The sequence below is a fragment of the Magallana gigas genome, chromosome 4 (assembly GCF_963853765.1).
Source record: "Magallana gigas chromosome 4, xbMagGiga1.1, whole genome shotgun sequence".
Taxonomy (NCBI): domain Eukaryota; kingdom Metazoa; phylum Mollusca; class Bivalvia; order Ostreida; family Ostreidae; genus Magallana; species Magallana gigas.
The window spans coordinates 546,536-570,871 of record NC_088856.1 but is presented as its reverse complement, the minus strand read 5'-3'; the positions used below and the strand labels follow the sequence as shown (position 1 = coordinate 570,871).

Here is a 24,336-nt window from a genome sequence, read left to right as displayed (position 1 = left end):
TTATAGCAAACTAATTGTTGTGTGATTAACAGGTCCCGACAACACCAACTCGATGACCTCTAGTCAATACTCAGCCTCAAGTCTGAGTTTTGACCTCAAATTTATGTACTTTCACTTTAAAGACTTGAGTTGAGGACCAATTTGAGTGATTTGAAAATATTGTTGACCCGTTGGCCAGGCACGTAATATTGTAAAATCCTAATAATTCTATTTAAGGTTATATTTGTTAATTTTTCAAGTGTGTGCATACAAATTAAGTAACCCGCATTAGCGCGTTATTAAAATTTGTATGCAAACACCGCTGCAGTTATGAGACTATATCTTAAAAAAAAAAAACAATGATATTGAAAGGGGTTTGTTTGTTTTTGTTTTTTGTGTGTGTGGGTTTTTTTTTTTTTGGGGGGGGGGGTGCAATAATCCTGGAACAAATAAGAGTAAAACCTGTGTCATCTTAATGTTTTTAGAACTACTATATAGGCGGTCCAGAAAAACGCAATCGGCATACATGTAATACTACATGTATATACACTCATACATTGTATATTATATAATTTTTGCAAGGCAGAATTTGGGTGGGATTACTGCAGGTCTTAAATGTACAAACTTTTAAAAATTAAGTATAATCACAAGAAGCACAAAATTCTAAATTCTAAGACTTCAATTTTACCTCACAAAATCTCTTGACTCTGTGAGCTTCTGCAGTCTTCGCCCCCTGTGCCCCCATAAAAATAAAAGGAAAAGTGTCGTAGAGGGTTTTGATGGGATTACTGCATGTCTTAAATGTACATTAAACCTTTAAACGTTATGATGATTTTATTGCTTTTTAGTATAATCACGAGAAGAAATATCACAAAAGTCAAAATTTGAAGACTTCATTTTTATCCTACGCAATCTCTAGAATCCAGGAGCTTCAAGCCCCTAGATCCCTTGCCTAAAATTGACGACATCTCTGCCCTAGCTTCATATCCTGCATCCACCCCTGAATTTCTGAACGTATGAAAGGCTGCTTGGCATTATCAAAGCGTTGATGCATTACAAACACAGTCGAACGTGTCTTTATAAATTTTAATGAACGCAATTCGTACTTAAGAGCTGTTAAAGAGTAAACGTTGATGTATCTATTTCAAGTGAATATTTGTAATTATCATTTTGAAAAATGTTCATTTTGACGAATTTGAAAATTTGTCCTTAGTTTTTCATTTTATGGAGGTATACTTATAACTATAGGATTACATAACGAAGATGGGTGGATAAGGCGTGTAAAATGCCTATACACGGACGGATAAGATACTGAAAAATGAAAATATCAATAAATCTTTTATTTCAAAAAAATCGAAGCAATATATATTTATGCAAATGGTGTCCATTTTTTTTAACTTCAATGCTTTTTCTTTCATAGTGTGGGTCTGTGCTCCATATTTTTCTCATAGTCTAAATAAGGTGTAATGGAAAATAAACCGATTTCAATCAACAAAAAACGTGGAGAAATAACCAACTATACCCACTATACATTAAAGTACCATTTTGTATCCCAACAATTGGGCGTTTTGAAAAAAAACTAATACAACTCCTTAAATTCGTGGCAAAAGTCACACGTAGTATTAAACAGCTAAATATTGGTGTGTTTCAATTGGCTCAGTGGTTATAGCACCAGACTTAAGCTAACCTTATGTAACTAGGGGTTCGATACCATCAAAATTTTAAGGCAATATATTTTTTCTTATCTTTTGTTAAATATATTAAGAACTGAATGTAGCTACAATCTGTGTTTTTGCAAACTTGTTTTATTATAGCATTGAATGATTTATTTTTGACGTCGTCGTGTCAATAACTGCCGTCAGGTGAGCAGACAAATTGAATAACGTGCGTTAGCGCGTTATGATATAATTTGTCTGCTCACCTGACGGCAGTTATTGACACGACGACGTCAAAAATAAATCATTTAATGCTTATATTTACATTCTCTTACTGAAGAAATCAATTGTTTACTTAAATAAATCGATATAAAGTGCAGATCACGGAGGGAGTGCATTAGTAACAGCAAGAACAGCTGTTTTGTAAAACCGGTTTAAACTGGTTTTCACATAGACTGTTGAGATGAGATCTGCGAGCATGTAAATATAATCCACGATAAATAACTCTTGAAATGTTGCTTTTAACAATAAAGTCAACATTTTGGTTAAATAATTATAAAACATGACCTGTTTTGACAACATTCATGAAATACATTTTTTAATCGATAACATAGAAATCACTGTTTGAGAACTACTTATGTAAATTACTCGTAAATTCATACGCAGTGATTAGGTGTTGCATTTAGAGGCATTTAAACATCACGGAATTTAATGGGAAAACACAGTAGAATGTAAATATAATATATTTGAATACATATAATTGGAAAACATTAAATTCAAAATCGTATTTCACGAATAAACCGAATGGGCATTTGCGCTATATAGCATATTCCCCCATCTTCTTTGTAGTAACTGTGAATAAATTGATAGAAGTTGTCATGGAAACTTTTCGTATTAGATTACAAATCTCTCTGGGGTACCTAACATCAAACCCATTCCTTATAAAGACGCACTTACTTATTAATCATATCAAACTTAGTCATCATATTTATTCCAGTGAAGAAATATTTTCTATATGTATTTCAATGTACATGTATGAATTGACCTTCTGGTATTTCTTTCTGTTTCCTTTGTAATAAGGCCCCGGACCATGGAGTTTTAGATAGTTCTCTATTCATATTCTGGTGAGTTAATGTTTTGGCATAAGAAATGGGTAAATATTAAGTTACCAATAATATTGTGTTCAACTTTTACTAATAGTAATAGCTTGATTCAATATCGGTTCACAAATTGGTGTATCAAAACACCTATATTTCACTATAATAAAATGCATTTTTTTTAATTCATGAGTTCGGTCTATCATCAGCTTCATTGTATTTGATTACCTAATTGAAAGAAAAAAATTTCTCTCTTTTTTTTGAATTTTTTTATTTTTTTTTAACTAACCTCACGTAGTACATGTATTTTCATACTGAATTATTGATTTAATATAACTTTCAACATACCAACTATACACCGTATATACTAGTAATGTCAACAAGTAGTCGAGTGCTCGACTAATGCATGGGGTAATTGCATAGGAATATCACTACGAAAGCCGATTGAGCTCACTTTCGTAGGTAAAAAATATTTTTTTCACGAATAAACGCAAAATTTTCGCGAATGAACGCGTTACTTTCGCGAATAAACGCGTAACTTTCGTAAATAAACGCGAACCTTTTGCGAATAAACGTGAAACTTCCGCGAAAAACGCGTCATTTTCGCAAATAAACGCGTTACTTTCGCGATATAATGCGTAACTTTCGCAAATTAATGCGATACTTTCGCGAATAAACGCATTTCTTTCGGGATATAACGCGAAACTTTCGCAAATAAACGCGTTACTTTCGCGATATAACGCAAAACTTTCGCGAATAAACGCGAAACTTTAAAATATAATTATTGGCATTTCACACAGGAACGTCTATATTATATGAAGAACAATGATTAAAAACAAACATATTACATGTAATTTGAAATAAAAGTAAATAATCTTATTATATAAAGATGTAAATGAATCAGGTTAAACCTTATACAAATTGATATAAATTCAAACGTAGGAAATCTTTAAAATCTTATTACTGATTTTCAAAGAACATAATGCATCGCGCTTCTCACATTCTCATGTGCACTTTATTATTGAAAATGAGGCATCAACATATATTGATTATAACAATTTTAATTCGAATTTAAAGTTTTATTGGGTATCATTTTAGAAATTGAAAGGATATCATTGTTCAAAACGTTATAATATATGTTATATCGCCGCGACATAAATGAACGTCTATTTTATTTTAATATCAGAAAGATAAGTCAAGCTGTGAATTGAAATTTTAAGCTATTGTCTTCTAGTTTTCTAGTTTTATCACATATGTCATTTGAAAATCAGTATTAAGATTTTAAAGGTTTCCGACGGTTGAATTTATATTGATTTTATAAGAAAAAGGATAATCAGTTAATGCCTGTTCGAACACAAGGTCGGCGAACAAATGAAAAATGATGCTCTAACTTATTATCTAACATCTAAAAATGTTATGATGTTTTATCAGATTTATTAATATATCTATATGTAAAAAAGATGATAATTTTGTCTTCATAAATCAACGGAACACGGATTATATAATAATAATGAATAATAGATAAGTATTTCATGATTTAAAACTAAAAGTATTTGTTTTCAATCACTTTTCTTCATAAGGGTTATTGTATGAAATGACGTTATTTATATAATGGTTTCGTGTTAATTCGCGAAAGTTACGCGTTCATTCGCGAAATTTACGCGTTTATTCGCGGAAATTTACGCGTTATATCGCGAAAGTTTCGCGTTTATTCGCGATTTTTTTTACCTACGAAAATGAGCTCAATGGGCTTTCGTATATCACAATATTGAATTTACAGGTATTAAAGAATTGTTTATCTTGAGAAAAGTTTTTATAAAGATGCTCTTAAATTCGTAATGACCGCGCTGGGTTTGGCGATCCTCCTTCCTTGTACTCAACCATTTGCCATGGGACCAATTAAAGTTCCAACTTATTTTAATCTATATTAGTGTTCATTAGGATGAATGCATGCAAAATGATATCGCAAATTCTATAAGAAGGATTTGATAAGGAAACCTCCTTGACAAGATCATGCTAATAATAGTACAATGTCCCTGAACTACATGGACAGTGTAATTTATATATACAGAGAGATTGACAAAGATTGCGCTTCCAGAAAACTGTATAGAAATGCTCTCTCTCTCTCTCTCTCTCTCTCTCTCTCTCTCTCTCTCTCTCTCTCTCTCTCTCTCTCTCTCTCTCTCTCTCTCTCTCTCTCTCAAATTTGTGTGAAACAGAATTTAAAGAAAAACTTACTCTTAACTCTTAAGTACTCTTAACAACTGGTGAGAAAGTTTTATAAGTTAATTTCGGATATTTTAAATTAAAAAGGAAAATTATAGAATATATTTATTTTGAAATTTTAATCGAATAAGAATCGCTCTCTGCAATGGGGGTTTCTTATGCATCACGTGCTCTAGTTATTCCTCTTTACACCGGTGACATTTTGGTGCCGCGTTTGACAATTAAGATTATTTACTTACAAGTACTTTTCTTTGAAATATACTACATTTCAATTAAACTCAATTTCAATAAATGAGAAATTCAACATCTCTCTCTCTCTCTCTCTCTCTCTCTCTCTCTCTCTCTCTCTCTCTCTCTCTCTCTCTCTCTCTTTTCTCTCTCTCTCTTTCTCTCTCTCTTCAAAAGAGGACTGACTTTTTTATTCCATGATCATACACAGATCTAGATGTTCTATCACTGCAATTTAATCATTGTTCAATCACTGCTGGCATATTTTCCATGATATGCACTATAATATAATTTTAATATCTTTTTAAAAAAATATTTAACTAAACTAAAAACGTAAATTTACCCGTTTGGGGTAGATGGTGGTGGGGGCACGAGATTGAAAAAAAAATGAAATGAAATGCAATTGTCAGCGAGTCCATGACTAATTATTAACCAATGTTTGTAAGTATAATATCCATGATATCACCATAAGGGTACGATTTCTCCAGGGTACGATTTCTACAGGGCACGAATTTTCCTGACACCTATCCCGTGTCAACAAACTATGGGTTAATCACATTTTCATTCAACATTGTATTACAGACAAAAAAGAATGATGAAATATAAAACTGGATGTATATTGCATGCAATTTTCCTCCAAAATTCAAAGGACAAATTTGGTACGAAACTAGGGACAAAAAAATGTAATTAATGACCTTCACCTTGATCCCATTTTGGTTACTAATCAAATGCCCGGATATTGAAGTTTTTACTCCAAGAAACTTAGTAAGTAAGTAAATTTGGACGTTTTATGGAAGTGTGAATGAGAGACAACGTAAAGATCAGTTTGTTAATGATACTATTTGGTGATTTCCCCCTCAAAGGAACGTAAAAGACATGTCTCACCGCTCGATCACGAGAATAAATTGACGAATGTTTATGAAGGAATGTCCCTGACCTCGTATTGTACAATGTATGCCTAATATTGGAGAATTTACACTGTCTCTCACTCGACTTCGGCAGCCCTGTCGGATTAGTCAGGTGAACTGTTGTTTAATCGGGGTTTTGGTTGTCTTTGTTGAAATGTAAAAGCAATATGCAGTATACTCTACCAACTACAGTGAACTATGAATGTCAGGTATGGCACTATGTAGACACGTGAAAATTGTGATATTTTTATTGATGCAGGGAATTTTATTGAATTCCAGATGAGTAAAAGTGTTGGTATAAGGCAGTGGAAGTTATCAATTGACCACCAATAGCACCAATTTGTGTAAAATCATATTGATTAACGCAAGTAGAGAATCATGATCTATAGTTACAGATTGTATACATTTATTTGATATTCCTTATTCAGACAAAATAATTTCATTTGCTTTAACATACACTGTGAACTGTGTTTTATATTCTACTTCATAGGTCAGATTGGATTATTTGTCTTAAGTATTGTTATAAGCGGTTCTGTAGTTTTCTAGTTCATCTGATACTGTTTCAGGTTTTATTGGTATTGCTATTTTCATCAATTTCAAAGTTGAACTTTAAAAACTTTATTTTTTTTTTTTACTGAATTCATCATCAAGACTAAATATAATTACTCTGATTAGGACTTGTATTAATGACATTTTTGTACATAAAATTAACAATTTTTTTATGACAGTAATGCTACTTTTGTATTTTAGCAAGTGTTAGTGCTTTCATTGCACACTATTAATATACAGGCGTAAAAACCTTTTTCTGAATTCCATACTGTAATTGTTGTGTTCAGGCCTAAAAAAAAAAAAGGTTTGTTTCCGCTTTCCCGACCGACCCTAACTTAAACCCGCCGACCCAAAAATTTTTTTTCGAGTTTTTTTGTAAATTTCCGTTTTTATCCGTTTTTTGTTAAAATTTCGTTTTTATCCGATTTAAAAATTTATTGTGTCCTCCAAATTTAAGTCGGAAAAACGCTTATAGAACTTATTGAGATGTCATCAGTGTTGTGTAGATGTTTGATATTTACAAATGGCAGCACATGTCGTGGCAGTTGAGCTCGAGAAATGTTCCCACCAGCCGGGGAAAAAGTTCATCTCATCATTTAAACAATGACAACAAATACTTGGTTTTTTTTTATCTTACCCAGTTTAATAGATAAATGTTTTAATATGCACAATTGAACAGATGGAGAGGGAAAAAAAAAAGATTAAAAAAAAAAAAAAAGCCGACCGACCGACCCTAATTTTTTTCAGCCTGAAAGCGGAAACAAACCTATTTTTTTTTTAGGCCTCATGTATAATGCAGTAAAACTCGTTTATGGCGAAGTCCGAGGGACCAATGGATTTACTTCATTATATTCATTATATCCATATAACGAATTTGTAATAATTACTAAAGCCATTTATTCACTATATAATGGTTTCTTTTATCAGATGACAATTTTTGCTAATGGAGGCTTAGAATGAAAATGCATTCCTTTGATACCTTTAAATATCGGATTGTAAATTGAAGAATTTTTGTGAAAATAAATTCCTTCAAACTATTATGTTTAGTAGTGTAAATTTTTTAAACTGTAAAGAAATTTGTTATAAAAGAGTTAATTTTTGTTATTCACCTTTAAGGGACTCAAATCAGTTCGCTATATCTGTTAATTCGTTCTATCCGAATTCATTATAACCATTACATTTTAAAAAGATTTGTTAAGAATTTTGCCGGGGACTCAAAAAAGCTTTGCTATAACCGAGATTTCGCTATATCTGTGTTTGTGCTAAACAAGTTTTACTGTACTTCATAAGCCATCCACACTCCCGTATTTGATTAAAAGAATTCCTTTTTCTGGAAAGTTGGAATGAAAAGCAAACCACAAATTGGACCACAGTTTTTGGTTATATTCGAAACAGTGACGGCTTGATTTATCATAATCTAAAGTAATTTACAACTAGGGAATCTCTTAAAATCTTGATCAATCCTGATTTAGGCATAATCCAGTAGGTTTCAAAAGATGATTTCAGTTTTTGCTAAATTATAACATTTAATTGATATTCTTAAATTCAAAACCTATTAATCTGCATTTTATATTAGGTTAGAGGTTTGTAGGCCTAGGAATATGACACACAAGAACTATACTTACACAGAGTGTAATTAAATTTGAATTACTCAAAAATGTGAGAAGAATTTGGCTTTCATTTGTAATCCTGTTTACCTTAATCTTCTGAATGATGTCTAGAAAACATTGAGTTTTTTGGTTTATTTGTTTAATATTAAAAATTTAAATGAAAATACAGCAGAACTCAGTATTTATTAGTTATTGGACTCAACTCAGTTGATTTTGTCAAAAGTGTGTTTTAATGAAAATGTGAGAATCTACAAAATCAAACAGAAAAAATTATAAATACAAATTTTTTCTCTTGTTAATTCACATTGAAAATTGCACAGTACAAATTGAAACAACATAAAGAAAACTTCACCCTGCATAGCAATGTTTCTGTAAACTATCAACTAAGCTAAGGGTATTGTTGTCATTGACAAAAATATAACCACAGAGACCCAATGTCACCTGTCAATTATTATATACATATTATATATAGACATCATTTGGACTTAGAAAAATATGTTAAAGTTCTTTTTGGACAAAGATCAAGGAGCCTGTTAATGTATGATGTCAAAAATTGGTATAAATTACATATTAAGTCTGATTGTTAGAAACAGGATTATCTCAAAATAGTTCTACTATTTTGTTAAACCTCAGTGGAAAAACACATCTCTATAATTGTAATGCACAAATATTTTATGAAGAAAGAAGGTCTGACATTCAATTAGTTAGCTTAAAAATTCGGTTATAAGTTCCATATGTATTTTTTCTAATGATTCTGTGTGAAGGTTTTCAAAATGGGGGATTTAAATCCAAATGACCTTGGTGTGACGCGACGTTGGAAGTATAATGTTTCATAACATGCATGTCTCTACAAAAGAAATACAGTCTCAAATTTTATCTCTAGTCAATTGTCATCAAATAAAAGCTGCGGCTCACTTGAGTTAAAATGCAATTCTTTTGTTAAAATGAACAGATATTGTTGTAATGTAAGTGATGATCTAAGTCACAGTGTACAGATGATGATGATAGATATAAGACAGTGTACAGATGATAGATGTAAGACACAGTGTACAGATGATGATAGATGTAAGACACAGTGTACAGATGGTGATAGATGTAAGACACAGTGTACAGATGATGATAGATGTAAGACGCAGTGTACAGATGGTGATGGATGTAAGACACAGTGTACAGATGATAGATGTAAGACACAGTGTACAGATGATGATAGATGTAAGACACAGTGTACAGATGGTGATGGATGTAAGACACAGTGTACAGATGATAGATGTAAGACACAGTGTACAGATAATAGATGTAAGACACAGTGTACAGATGATGATAGATGTAAGACACAGTGTACAGATGATGATAGATGTAAGACACAGTGTACAGATGATGATAGATATAAGACAGTGTACAGATGGTGATAGATTTGAGACACAGTGTACAGATGATGATAGATGTAAGACACAGTGTACAGATGATAGATGTAAGACACAGTGTACAGATGATGATAGATATAAGACAGTGTACAGATGATGATAGATTTGAGACACAGTGTACAGATGATGATAGATGTAAGACAGTGTACAGATGATAGATGTAAGACACAGTGTACAGATGATGATAGATGTAAGACACAGTGTACAGATGATGATAGATGTAAGACAGTGTACAGATGATGATAGATATAAGACAGTGTACAGATGATGATAGATTTGAGACACAGTGTACAGATGATGATAGATGTAAGACAGTGTACAGATGATAGATGTAAGACACAGTGTACAGATGATGATAGATGTAAGACACAGTGTACAGATGATAGATGTGATGTAAGACACAGTGTACAGATGATGATAGATGTAAGACACAGTGTACAGATGATGATAGATGTAAGACACAGTGTACAGATGATGATAGATGTAAGACACAGTGTACAGATGATGATAGATGTAAGACACAGTGTACAGATGATGATAGATGTAAGACACAGTGTACAGATGGTGATAGATGTAAGACACAGTGTACAGATGATGATAGATGTAAGACACAGTGTACAGATGGTGATAGATATAAGACACAGTGTACAGATGATGATAGATGTAAGACACAGTGTACAGATGATAGATTTAAGACACAGTGTACAGATGATGATAGATGTAAGACACAGTGTACAGATGATGATAGATGAAAGACACAGTGTACAGATGATGATAGATTTAAGACACAGTGTACAGATGGTGATAGATGTAAGACAGTGTACAGATGATAGATTTAAGACACAGTGTACAGATGATGATAGATGTAAGACACAGTGTACAGATGGTGATAGATGTAAGACACAGTGTACAGATGGTGATAGATATAAGACACAGTGTACAGATAATAGATGTAAGACACAGTGTACAGATGGTGATAGATGTAAGTCACAGTGTACAGATGATAGATGTAAGACACAGTGTACAGATGATGATAGATGTAAGACACAGTGTACAGATGATGATAGATGTAAGACACAGTGTACAGATGATGATAGATGTAAGACAGTGTACAGATGATGATAGATGTAAGTCACAGTGTACAGATGATGATAGATGTAAGACACAGTGTACAGATGATGATAGATGTAAGACAGTGTACAGATGATGATAGATGTAAGACACAGTGTACAGATGATGATAGATGTAAGACACAGTGTACAGATGATAGATGTAAGACACAGTGTACAGATGATAGATGTAAGACACAGTGTACAGATGATGATAGATGTAAGACACAGCGTACAGATGGTGATAGATGTAAGACACAGTGTACAGATAATAGATGTAAGACACAGTGTACAGATGATAGATATAAGACACAGTGTACAGATGGTGATAGATGTAAGACAGTGTACAGATGATAGATTTAAGACACAGTGTACAGATGATGATAGATGTAAGACACAGTGTACAGATGGTGATAGATGTAAGACACAGTGTACAGATGATGATAGATGTAAGACACAGCGTACAGATGGTGATAGATGTAAGACACAGTGTACAGATGATGATAGATGTAAGACACAGCGTACAGATGGTGATAGATGTAAGACACAGTGTACAGATGATGATAGATGTAAGACACAGCGTACAGATGGTGATAGATGTAAGACACAGTGTACAGATGGTGATAGATGTAAGACACAGTGTACAGATGATGATAGATGTAAGACACAGTGTACAGATGATGATAGATGTAAGACACAGCGTACAGATGGTGATAGATGTAAGACACAGTGTACAGATGATGATAGATGTAAGACACAGTGTACAGATGGTGATAGATGTAAGACACAGTGTACAGATGATGATAGATGTAAGACACAGCGTACAGATGATGATAGATGTAAGACACAGTGTACAGATGGTGATAGATGTAAGACACAGTGTACAGATGATGATAGATGTAATACACAGTGTACAGATGATAGATGTAAGACACAGTGTACAGATAATAGATGTAAGACACAGTGTACAGATGATAGATATAAGACACAGTGTACAGATGATAGATATAAGACACAGTGTACAGATGATGATAGATGTAAGACACAGTGTACAGATGATGATAGATGTAAGACACAGTGTACAGATGATAGATATAAGACACAGTGTACAGATGATGATAGATGTAAGACACAGTGTACAGATGATAGATGTAAGACACAGTGTACAGATGATGATAGATGTAAGACACAGTGTACAGATGGTGATAGATGTAAGACACAGTGTACAGATGGTGATAGATGTAAGACACAGTGTACAGATGGTGATAGATGTAAGACACAGTGTACAGATGATAGATATAAGACACATTGTACAGATGATGATAGATGTAAGACACAGTGTACAGATGATAGATGTAAGACACAGTGTACAGATGATGATAGATGTAAGACACAGTGTACAGATGATGATAGATATGACACAGTGTACAGATGATAGATGTAAGACACAGTGTACAGTTGATAGATATAAGACACAGTGTACAGATGATAGATATAAGACACAGTGTACAGATGATAGATGTAAGACACAGTGTACAGATGATGATAGATGTAAGACACAGTGTACAGATGATAGATATAAGACACAGTGTACAGATGATAGATATAAGACACAGTGTACAGATAATAGATATAAGACACAGTGTACAGATGATGATAGATGTAAGACACAGTGTACAGATGGTGATAGATGTAAGACACAGTGTACAGATGATGATAGATGTAAGACACAGTGTACAGATGGTGATAGATGTAAGACACAGTGTACAGATGGTGATAGATGTAAGACACAGTGTACAGATGGTGATAGATGTAAGACACAGTGTACAGATGGTGATAGGTGTAAGACACAGTGTACAGATGATGATAGATGTAAGACACAGTGTACAGATGATAGATGTAAGACACAGTGTACAGATGATGATAGATGTAAGACAGTGTACAGATGATGATAGATGTAAGACACAGTGTACAGATGATAGATGTAAGACACAGTGTACAGATGGTGATAGATATAAGACACAGTGTACAGATGATGATAGATGTAAGACACAGTGTACAGATGATGATAGATGTAAGACACAGTGTACAGATGGTGATAGATATAAGACACAGTGTACATATGGTGATAGATGTAAGACACAGTGTACAGATGGTGATAGATGTAAGACAGTGTACAGATGATGATAGATATAAGACAGTGTACAGATGGTGATAGATGTAAGACACAGTGTACAGATGATGATAGATATAAGACACAGTGTACAGATGATGATAGATGTAAGACACAGTGTACAGATGGTGATAGATGTAAGACACAGTGTACAGATGGTGATAGATGTAAGACAGTGTACAGATGATGATAGATATAAGACAGTGTACAGATGGTGATAGATGTAAGACACAGTGTACAGATGATGATAGATATAAGACACAGTGTACAGATGATAGATGTGATGTAAGACACAGTGTACAGATGATGATAGATGTAAGACACAGTGTACAGATGGTGATAGATGAAAGACAGTGTACAGATGATAGATGTAAGACACAGTGTACATATGATGATAGATATAAGACACAGTGTACAGATGATAGATGTGATGTAAGACACAGTGTACAGATGATGATAGATGTAAGACAGTGTACAGATGATGATAGATATAAGACAGTGTACAGATGGTGATAGATATAAGACACAGTGTACAGATGATGATAGATGTAAGACACAGTGTACAGATGATGATAGATGTAAGACACAGTGTACAGATGGTGATAGATGTAAGACACAGTGTACAGATGATAGATGTAAGACAGTGTACAGATGATGATAGATATAAGACACAGTGTACAGATGATAGATGTGATGTAAGACACAGTGTACAGATGATGATAGATGTAAGACACAGTGTACAGATGATGATAGATGTAAGACACAGTGTACAGATGGTGATAGATGTAAGACACAGTGTACAGATGATAGATGTAAGACACAGTGTACAGATGATGATAGATGTAAGACACAGTGTACAGATGATAGATTTAAGACACAGTGTACAGATGGTGATAGATATAAGACACAGTGTACAGATGATAGATGTGATGTAAGACACAGTGTACAGATGATGATAGATATAAGACACAGTGTACAGATGGTGATAGATATAAGACAGTGTACAGATGATGATAGATATAAGACACAGTGTACAGATTATGATGTAAGTTTTAGTGTGATGATAATAATGAATGAATCTATGTAAAGTAAAATTCAAGCCATAGTGTTGAAGTGATTATTTTCCTTTGGTTTTTTTCTAATAGATGACTTTTTTGCTTATATAAATATTAATAGCATTTTATATTTATTACAGAGAAAATTCAACTGTGTGCTAATAATCTCTAGCTTGGGATGTGTAATAATGGAAAAAATCAATTTTCTATAATGTGTAAAGCCTAGTTTATGAGCGGCTGTTATAATAATCAGTAATAAATTTTAACCATGTTGTGTGATATGATAAATGCATCATTTCAGATTTAGTAACATGAAAGTTTTTCTAATTTTCAGAAATTTGGAATCTGACAAAATGTACTTTGGTTGTGAACATATATTGTAAAAAAGGCAGATTAAAGAAACAGGTATGTTACACCTTTTTATCCAAATAATAGAATTGTGTATCGAAATTAACGAAAGGCTTCCAGCCTCTATTACTGCCCCCCCCCCCTCCCATTCATAAAAAAGCCAACAAAACTGTTCATTGTTGACCACACTATGCCAGCCAGAGGAACAGGGGTAGAAGGTTTGTTTGACCTTTTGACCTTCTGTATTAGAATGAAACAAAGAAAGATCAAATACATGTTAAGATCAATCAAGACAGGTTTCTTATAAGTTTTGGGAGCTCTTTTTCTCTGACTTTATAAGTTTATCTTGATAGCTAACCATCTGGCTGTTGGCAGATGAAGGTCTCTTGTTACTGGAGTATATAAGTGATTGAAATGTCAACAGCACTCTTCAAGTCTAGAAATTATTTGTCTCTGTGAAATGACTTCTTCTCAAATGTCTTTCCTGTTTCCTTAGAATCTGTAGCATACTAAATATGTTATGTAACAAGTGATAAAGTGGCATACACAGTGAACAGAGTGTACAGATGTAAGGAGAGGACTGGTGGTGGTAGAATGGAGGGGGGGGGGGGGGCTGGTGTTGGTGGTGGAAGAATGGAGGGGGGGGTGATAGAATGGGGGGGGGGGGTTGCAGGGCTGGTGGTGGTAGAATGGAGGGGGGGGGGGGGGTGATAGAATGTGGTGGGTGGGGGTTGCAGGGCTCGTGGTGGTAGAATGGAGGGGGGTGATAGAATGTGGGCTGGTGTTAGTAGAATTTTTTGGGGGGATTGGTGGTAATAGAAATGGTGGGTGGTTGTAGAATTGGGGGGGGGGGGGATTGACACATGTATTTGTGCATACTGTTAATATAATTTTCACTCTGTGTATATTATTCATAAATGTTGATTGAGAATTCATAATTAATGCAGAGATCTTGCCTGGGTGTGGGGGTTTTAAGGTTCATTATTACAGTATTGGAGACCTCATTTCAATTCTGCCTCTTGATTTGCCAGTATAACAGTTTATCTTCAGTTTGTTGACTGTGGGAATGGTTTCAGCTATCAGAAACTAATATGTTGAATGTTATGAGAATTAACTAATATGTGTATGTCTAGGAGTCACTTCTTTGTTTGAATTAGGCCTAAAAAAAAATAGGTTTGTTTCCGCTTTCAGGCTGAAAAAAATTAGGGTCGGTCGGTCGGCTTTATTTTTTTTTTAAATCTTTTTTTTTTTCCCTCTCCATCTGTTCAATTGTGCATATTAAACCATTTATCTATTAAACTGGGTAAGATAAAAAAAAAACCAAGTATTTGTTGTCATTGTTTAAATGATGTGATGAACTTTTTCCCCGGCTGGTGGGAACATTTCTCGAGCTCAACTGCCACGACATGTGCTGCCATTTGTAAACACAATAAATTTTTAAATCGGATAAAAACGAAATTTTAACAAAAAACGGATAAAAACGGAAATTTACGAAAAAACTCGAAAATTTTTTTTTGGTCGGCGGGTTTAAGTTAGGGTCGGTCGGGAAAGCGGAAACAAACCTATTTTTTTTTTTAGGCCTTAATGCACAAATTATATCTGCCAGACTGGGTTTGATTTTCCAAGAACAGCAAAAATTTTCTGTATATTTATGAAAATTATGTCTACTTGTGTTAAAACTGTGTAAATCAATGTTGCCAGGAATACCTCAATATACAATATCCCATAAAATCTTGGGAAATAATTGTATCTCCATAATATATCAGTTCCTTGGTTTCTCTTAATTCTTTGGTTTACGATAAGTAAAATTTCCTGTAAATATTAAGGTGATGGGTTTATATCAAAATCATGTAAATAAAAGAAAAAAAAATCCTTAAAACAAGAAATTCTAGGGGATTAACAGTATCTATTTAATTCAAATTAAACTGAAATGAAATGTGCAGGTGTTTTTTGTTTTGTACTTTTATCATGAAGTGTGCTTTAAAAGCATGGATTTTTTTAAAGGTATATCTGAAGTGTTTAGAGGTAAAAATGGATTCCTATCATATGAAAATAAAGATCTGAGGTAATCATGTGGACCCGATTAAAAGGTCTATGACCAAAATAAGTGCCTGAGTACTATGTCAAAAGTTGGTTAATATATTCATGACAGAATTCTTGTAAGCAACACATGATGAATGTCACTCCGTCAGGGCAAAAAATAAAGTCTACTGCAGCGACTTACAACCCAGTCTATTGGAGTATGCCTTGTGTATTTAGTGACTTAGTGTACGGTCTTATGACCCGGTAGTCCTGTTAGTAGGGAATAGATGTAAAATGTAACCTGGCCCTGCAACATAACCTTAGGTTTAGCCGAGTGACGGTACTGAACAAACCAAACCGATGTAAATAACAGTCGCATTAACTAACCGTAAAACAGTCGCCTCAAAAGGATCATCGTTTCTTTTCACGCTTATAAAACATAAAATATTATACAAAAACAACCCATGTGTAGCAAATAAAAAAGGAGATCAGAAAGTGATTCTAGTTAAAATTTATGAAGTCAATTGCATGTATCGAAATTGGATCTATATTTTACAATAAAATCTACAAAAAATAAAAAATACAGAGTTTTTCCAGCTTAAGATTAAGATAATAGATGCAATGCAAATTTATTTCATTGAATATTGTTTGAACATTATGAAACTTGTTTGAACAGGATATACACAGGAATTTATCACACATTAATATGCAGATTTGTATCATAATTTGAAATATTGAATTTTAAAAAGCCATTTGAAAAAAACCAAAAACATTTGAAGGTTAGTTAATTGTGTTTATGAAATTTGAAGAAACAAAAAACAAAACCCAGACATTTCAACTCTCAAAGAATTCCATCTATGATAAGGACAACTGTATCTGAACAGTTTACACAGTTAATTTATAAAGTGCTTGGCATAGCTCTAATATCCAGTCTTCAGTTGCTAGTATATTTATTTGTAGATACATTTTTTAAGTGTAAAATTTAAAGATTAAAATCAGTCACATGACAAGGATTTGGTTTAAAGGCTGTAGCTGAAAATCAGTTCAAAGATGTAATTTCTGTGTGTTCCATTGTGGTCACGGATGACCATAAGCAGTTGTGTGAGAGAAAGATGCTTGATAGGATGTGCAACATCAGACAATCCATAAGCAGTTGTGTGAGAGAAATATGCTTGATATGATGTGCAACATCAGGCAATCCACAAGCAGTTGTGTGAGAGAAATATGCTTGATAGGATGTGCAACATCAGACAATCCATAAGTGATACTTGAGGTAACCACTAGAGAAACACTTAATTAAACATTTTTGCTGAGCTAAATTATGGGCTGTTTAATACCTGGGGATCCAGCTAAAATAGTTGCAATGGTTAAGAAGACAGGATTGTTTTGGACATTTTTAGACTATATTTATCTCCTTCTCAATGAAGAGCTTTGTATAAAAATGTAGGAAGATAATCACAGTTCAAATCTAAAATGTTTTGAATTTTTCTTTACTAATGAATTATTTTTATGAACAAAAATATCATAATTTGTTACACCCATTCCCTGTGAGACCCTCTATGCTTAAAATACCATTAACATAGCTATTTATATTAATTAAAGACATAAGTTTTTGGGTTGCACCTCTCAGCCAAGTCAAGGGAAATGATTAGAGACCAAATAATCTTACACTAGCTCTCTTTTCAGGTTTTATAATGGATTTCAAGCCAAAGGAATCGTTAAATATGATGAATATCACTTCACAGTCTTGAGCAATCATTCTAGCTTTTTTTTTTAATAAATGTAAATTTAATTCAGGTAAACCAATACAATTTGCTATCTTTAGAAACTTTGCGAAGCTATGGTCTTACATCATGAAGTGATGGATCTCATTAATATTAATAGTTAAATTTAACGGTGGTCACGGTTCTATCTGCGATGAATGTGGGACACTCTTGTTTACATAGAACTCTATTCACATCGGCATCATTCACTGGAGAAATGCACTAGGTGACCCTTGAGGGAATGTGGGTTTTTTGACTATGTAAAATTTTTGTGCACACAAATTTCTACCTATGCAACAAAAGCTTTTACTGCTAATTTGATTGTGGTTTGGCTAGTATTCTAATTGGTGGCATCACTTGTCGGTTGAGTTGCAGACTTTGCAAATTACATTAAAATGAAAAGATTTCAAATGCCATTAAGTAGTCCTGGACCAGTTTTTGCGCCCATTTAAGAGTTAATGCCATTTAGTTATCCCACTTTAACACTTAATTAAAAGATAACTTTATTGTCTCTCTTAAAGGAATTTCATTTCATTATTTCCAATTTAACAAAATTTTACCACAGGAACCAAACTGGACTCTGTATTTCCATTGATTATTTCCATTTTATGTCAGTTATAACGTTATAGGGATGGATTATGATTGAAACCTTATTGAGGTTCCTCGGGACATCTTAGTAATTGTCTTATGCATGAAGGGCATCTATTTGTTTGTTTACTGTGTAAATTAATGATCACAAGTTCAAACCCCTGGATGTGTAATATTACACAGTGGGGACTTGTCCAAGCCTAGAGGCTCAAAGGTTAAAAGGTCATTGATGAGGTCAAAGTCACTTTGTTGTGTAACATTATGCACTGAGGTAGTCTGAGCTTCAATGTCTAGTTTAGGAGGGTTCAATGGTTGTGGCCATTTGTAGACTGTTTTGATCTCCTTTGGATGAAGAGCCCTATATATAAATTATCAGAAAATGCCCAAATTTAAAATGTAAAATATATTATTTTTTTCTGTATATAATAAATATTTAAGCTGAATAAATCAAGCCTGAGAATTTTTGGCAGATGTGATGGTTAATTTGTTGACTATTCAGCCTCCTTAATGGATCATATTTAGGTAATGATTCAGGCCCTTGGTCCGTCTGTTCTGCTGTGAGATTGTCTTAGTGTCTGATGGTTAATTCGGATCAAATATAGGTAAGGATTCAGGCCCTTCTGTTTTGCTGTGAGATTGTCCTGGTGTCAAGGACCAGCCTCAGAGATTGATTGTTGTAAAGCTCATGAGTAAATGATAAGTATATTATGTTCCATGTATTTCATGCAGTGAGGGTATCCAAAAAAAGGTCGGATTTGAAGGATTTATAATTTGTAAAGGTCCCTGGCCTCAGTTGTTACATCAAGCAGTGAGTTTCATTGTCCTGAAGCGGGCCGTCCTAAAGCTTCAAGGTCAGTGTCATCCATGGATATAATTAACTTGTTGGTTTAGGTGATTTATATATAGAGTAGGTGGATCATTTACATAAATTTTCATGATATGGATGTAATGCAAATATTTCTGCAGATCAAAATTATGATGTCTTTCTGATTTTAATAAATGGCAGGTTTTGTATAGTAATGTGTATCATTGATTGCAAAGTTTGGAATAGAGGACTGTTAGAGGTGATTGTCTAAAACAGCCAGCTTAAGATTATGGCCTGGAGGTTACAAAGCTAATAATTGTGAGTGTATCTCCTTTATTAATGTACAAGTAAGAATCTGGAGCTTGAGTGTGATTTTGAAGGATGAGAATAATTTTTTGTTGCATAGAGTATGAGTTTACTTTAGCACAAACTCCACAATTTTTAGTCTCGAGGCCTGGTATATAATCCCCGAAGCAGCTTGCCAATAACAGCTCTGTCTCTACTCTGTGACATATTGTTTCCACATTGACAATCCAGCCTCCTGTGTTTGTTGTCTAATTTTATATCAGGGCTACGGAAAGATGGAGAAGATACAAAGACCAGCAGGCTACCGGGAAGCTGTCGCTGTCCTGGTCTGGAGAGGTTAATTATCTGTGAGCGGCAGAGCTCCGAGAGGTTCGGAGAGCTAAAGGTTTTACACCTTGGCAAAAATCGATAGTCGATAGTCGTTTTAAGTTTGAAGTCGTTATCATATCATCAACAGTGTCACAGAAATTCTTTCATGTTCAGGTTCTCAAAATGATCAGTGTACGTCACTGGTTTTATTTCGACATCAAAGCCGAGACAGAAACATTGAAGAAATGCTATCAATCAAAATGTTTTACGTGTATCTGTGTGGATGAGTTTAATTGGGTCAGTATTGATTGGCAATCAAGAGAGAGAAAGGTGAAGTCTTCCGATGTTTGAGACAGAAGGGTTGAAGCGGTAACAACTATGAACATTAGCCAAGAGACTGGTCTGAGAAAAAGCTATTTTGGTTCGGAGTCACATTGCCCTCATAATCACAGCCCCCGACAGATCTCGCCATATTTAGAGTCTTGGTCGCGGAATACAAGGTGATGACGCAAGTTTAAAAGGCCGACACAAAATCAATACGATTTTTTTTTTTGGTAGCGATTGTATAGTTTGTGAGGTAAAATATAAAAGCATTAAGGCTGCCTGCTTAAGGTGCATTCAGATGTAAAATGTTGCACTGTTAATGGGGACTAAACCAATGCCCGGAAAATTGACGTCCAATATTGATCGAGTCAGAAAGCCGTATCCACCCCTGTAAGTGTCCCGGGGATAGTCATCAATTATAAACCATGTTATAAAAAACAGGACAATCTGACAGGTGATCAGAGGTCGAATCTATAACAATTGATAAACTCGTTGCTATAGTAGCATTACCTGTATTGTTGGTAGTAAAAAAACAAAACTTTCATTTGATTTACTGTAAAATTTTCAAACGATGTGTTTTGTTATTAGCCTAAGGAAAAAAGAAGTCAGAGGGAACTTAATAATATTAAAAAAAAAAAAGAAAGAAAATTTGAAGTTATGGGGGCTGATTTTCAATAATGTGTTAAATCAAAATTTCTGTACTCATTAAAATTGATTAGCATATAAATTTACAAGTTTGAGAAGATGTTGTTCTTTGACTAGGTTTTCAATTCCCAGATCAAGTTTGTGTTTTCCTTTGCTTGGGATGTAAGGTTTCTGTGATAAGGTGTGTGTTGCAGGCATCCTTTGTGTTCCTCCGCCATTGTTTTGTGAAGCTGGAAACTATCAGAAGGGAGAACAAAGTACATTAAGGTTTTTGTAGATGTAATGTTTCTGGATGCAGAAAGCATATGATCAATTATTTTAAGCTGCTGGCAAGATTGAAGGTTGGGAGATTGTCTGTTTGTCAGTCTCTTTATCTAATATTTTTAATCTTTTGAATACTAGCTGTTATTGTGTGTCACTGAAACCTTGCTAACCTTTGAACTTTATCATCATGATCTGTGTTCCTGTGGTTAATAAATGATTGCCCCTTTTAATTGATTTTAAAAAAGTAACAACTTTCTGGGGTTGTCTTGGTTTATTTGCTATGAATAAAAAAGATAAACATTTGACACAATGGAAAAAGCAGAATTAGTGATTAGTTTGAAAGATGTTTTGTATTATGTGTAAGCCTTCATGGTATGATTAAGAACCTAGGTACCGTCCAGGTGTCTGGTCACATACTAGTATATAACAGTGATGAATGGCAGACCTCGACCCAAAACTCTCGTCTAAGACGTAGATTTCAGAAGTCAGTGGCGTTATCAGTAGAAACGCTGGCTGCTCTTTTGCTGCGAAAACTTTAAACTAAAAAATCATATCATTCGGCATTTATGATATTTTTTATTGCTCTCACAGGGTTGTATAACTCTGACAGGTTTTAAGATGCATGAAGCAATATCCAAAACTGCACGAAAATGGAGCTTTCAGTATCGATTAGTTTATGGAAAAAAAGATTTAATAGGGGTCAACCATTACAGGGTTTCCGAACTAAATTGCAGAATGATCTTTTCTTAGTAAAAATGATTTTATCATTATTATTAAAGATGTTTCTTTGAAAAATGACTAATAGAAAAAAAACTTTCAAATAATTATGAACTTAAAAATCCTTTCAAAATTTTTTTTTACAAATCTTAATTTGTATGAAATTAGAGAGAGAGAGAGAGAGAGAGAGAGAGAGAAGGTTCTGTTTACAGTAAACTTATGGATCAAGGTCAATGAACAACTAGGTTTAAAAAAAAAATGGCTTCCCATAACACACACGATACACACAGGATGTGATAAAAATACCAAATGAAGCGATGATGATTGTGGCTATTTATTTTCTAAGTGGAATATAAACAAAGGGAGTTATTATTGCCTGGACAGCGTGTATTTACAGGGATTTGTGACTGTAATTCTTCAATTGGTGGTCGGATTAGCTCATGTAAACAGAGAGGGGTCATACCAGGTAAGCCTTATGAATCCATACATTGTTGTACGCTGTTGCGTATGTATGCCGTATATTTCACAGCTATGGAGTTTAGGTCGTTCGCCCACATTGATCCAACGTAGCACAGTGCACGGAACGGGAATTGTCATTCACAATTCTATCTCTCTTTGGAATAAGATGTGTGTAATTTTCATCAGACGGTATTTTGATGTTGATAAGGAAATTTAACATGGAGAAAGATTCTCATGGGATTTGATATAGCTAAAAAGAAAATAGATTGATAGATTAATAAACATTGCCGTTTAGGAGATCTGTGTGAGGAAGGCTGGAGAAGTCAATGAATTTTAATGCGATAAACTTTTATCGGTTGTCATTTGTTCTAAAGTTTCATGGATTATAGATAATTTTCTAAAAAAGAATGTGTTTTTATTCAAACTGCAGGTTAGTACTTATAAGTTAACTTGCATGAATGATTTAACATATTAAGGTATTCAGTCAGAAGAAAAGTTTTCCCGTAAATTGATGGATTGATCAGAAATAATGTCTGTTCATTTTAGGATTGCAGAATTGAGTATAATTTTTCTCTTAAGAATATTTAATACGAGACATGTATTTATATTTTTTGTTACAAAAAAGAATTTTAGAATTGTTAAGACATTATTAGTTTGTGTGTTAATTTGGAGAGGTTAACATGATCTTCAGACCAATAGCTAATTGTAGAAATGCACAGAAAACTGAATTTAAAAAAATTGGAATATTAATGAAAAAAATATATGAAAAAACCTGACCTAATTTTGATTTATTAACTTGATGTTTAGGGAAATTGTTGGAAATAGGAAGGAGATCATAGATTTTGTGCCTTTTTTTTTTTTTTTGAAAATTACCAATTTAGAATTTCCTGTATTTGTATTTTACTTCAGAATTACACTGGTAAATTATTGGTTTAATTTATGCGTTGAATTTCAAACTATAAATGTTATATTCTCATTCTTTGTCATTAGATGCAAAAAAATTTAATTAATTTGTATTAACTGTTAATAAAACTGAATTCCATTAATTTATTTAATTAGATTAATGTTATGGTACGCACTCCTGTTAATCATTAGTGAAGTTTAATGAGGGTTTGAAAACAGATTCCCAATTTTTAATACTTTGGGCTAAAGTTTTTTCAATTGAAATACCAAAGAGAAAAAAAAACTAAATAGGAAAGATTCTGAAATCTGTAGAATGATAGATTGCTTGACTTAAATATATGAACGCAAGCTTGTCGAATCAAAGACAAAAAATTGTCTGAAAAAACCTCGTAACTCACGATTCCAAGGAACTTAGGGTACTAGTGTTTATGGCATCAGAGACAAAAGTTATGATGATTTAAGCGATAGCTTTCGAGCGAGTGTATCGGGATATCTCATTCACTGTAGGAATCTTTACCGCACCAGGAAACCCGGCATGGAATGTTAAACCTCGGTGCCTCTACACTCCGATTTTGTAATAAGCTTCGTGTGGCAGTGAATATGAGGAAGGGAGATTAGATCACAAGTGTGTATGAAATATTATCTATTTCTTTTTTAAGCCCCTGGAATCAATGCTCCCCATATGACTGATGGTGAATTGGTTGTTGTACAGGCATAGTTTGGTTGTTGGTTGTTGTCTGGCATAGTCCTAGAGGACTATTCTCTATTATTCTATTCTCTATTATAGGACTGGTCATAGGCATTTTTGGTTGTCTCCATTTTTAAGTGAACTCTCATAAAGGAGTGAAATCCACAGGATTTCGATTCAAG

General features: G+C 33.7%; 1 protein-coding gene across 10 annotated transcripts in view; it reads left to right on the top strand.

The window, feature by feature from the left end:
• The first annotated feature begins 5,857 nt into the window (after positions 1-5,857).
• LOC105321080 (nuclear receptor ROR-beta) overlaps positions 5,858-24,336 on the top strand; it is a 49,902-nt gene continuing 31,423 nt past the window's right edge. For 2 of the 10 annotated variants that reach the window (XM_034451059.2, XM_034451054.2), the window contains exons 1-2: positions 5,858-5,954; positions 14,348-14,418. Coding sequence is in view for 4 of the 10 variants with exons in the window: in XM_066080788.1 (XP_065936860.1) it covers positions 22,616-22,731 (116 nt within the window). In the remaining 6 variants the exon portion in view is untranslated. The other 8 variants (XM_034451061.2, XM_034451056.2, XM_066080788.1 and 5 more) reach the window with 5 other exon arrangements.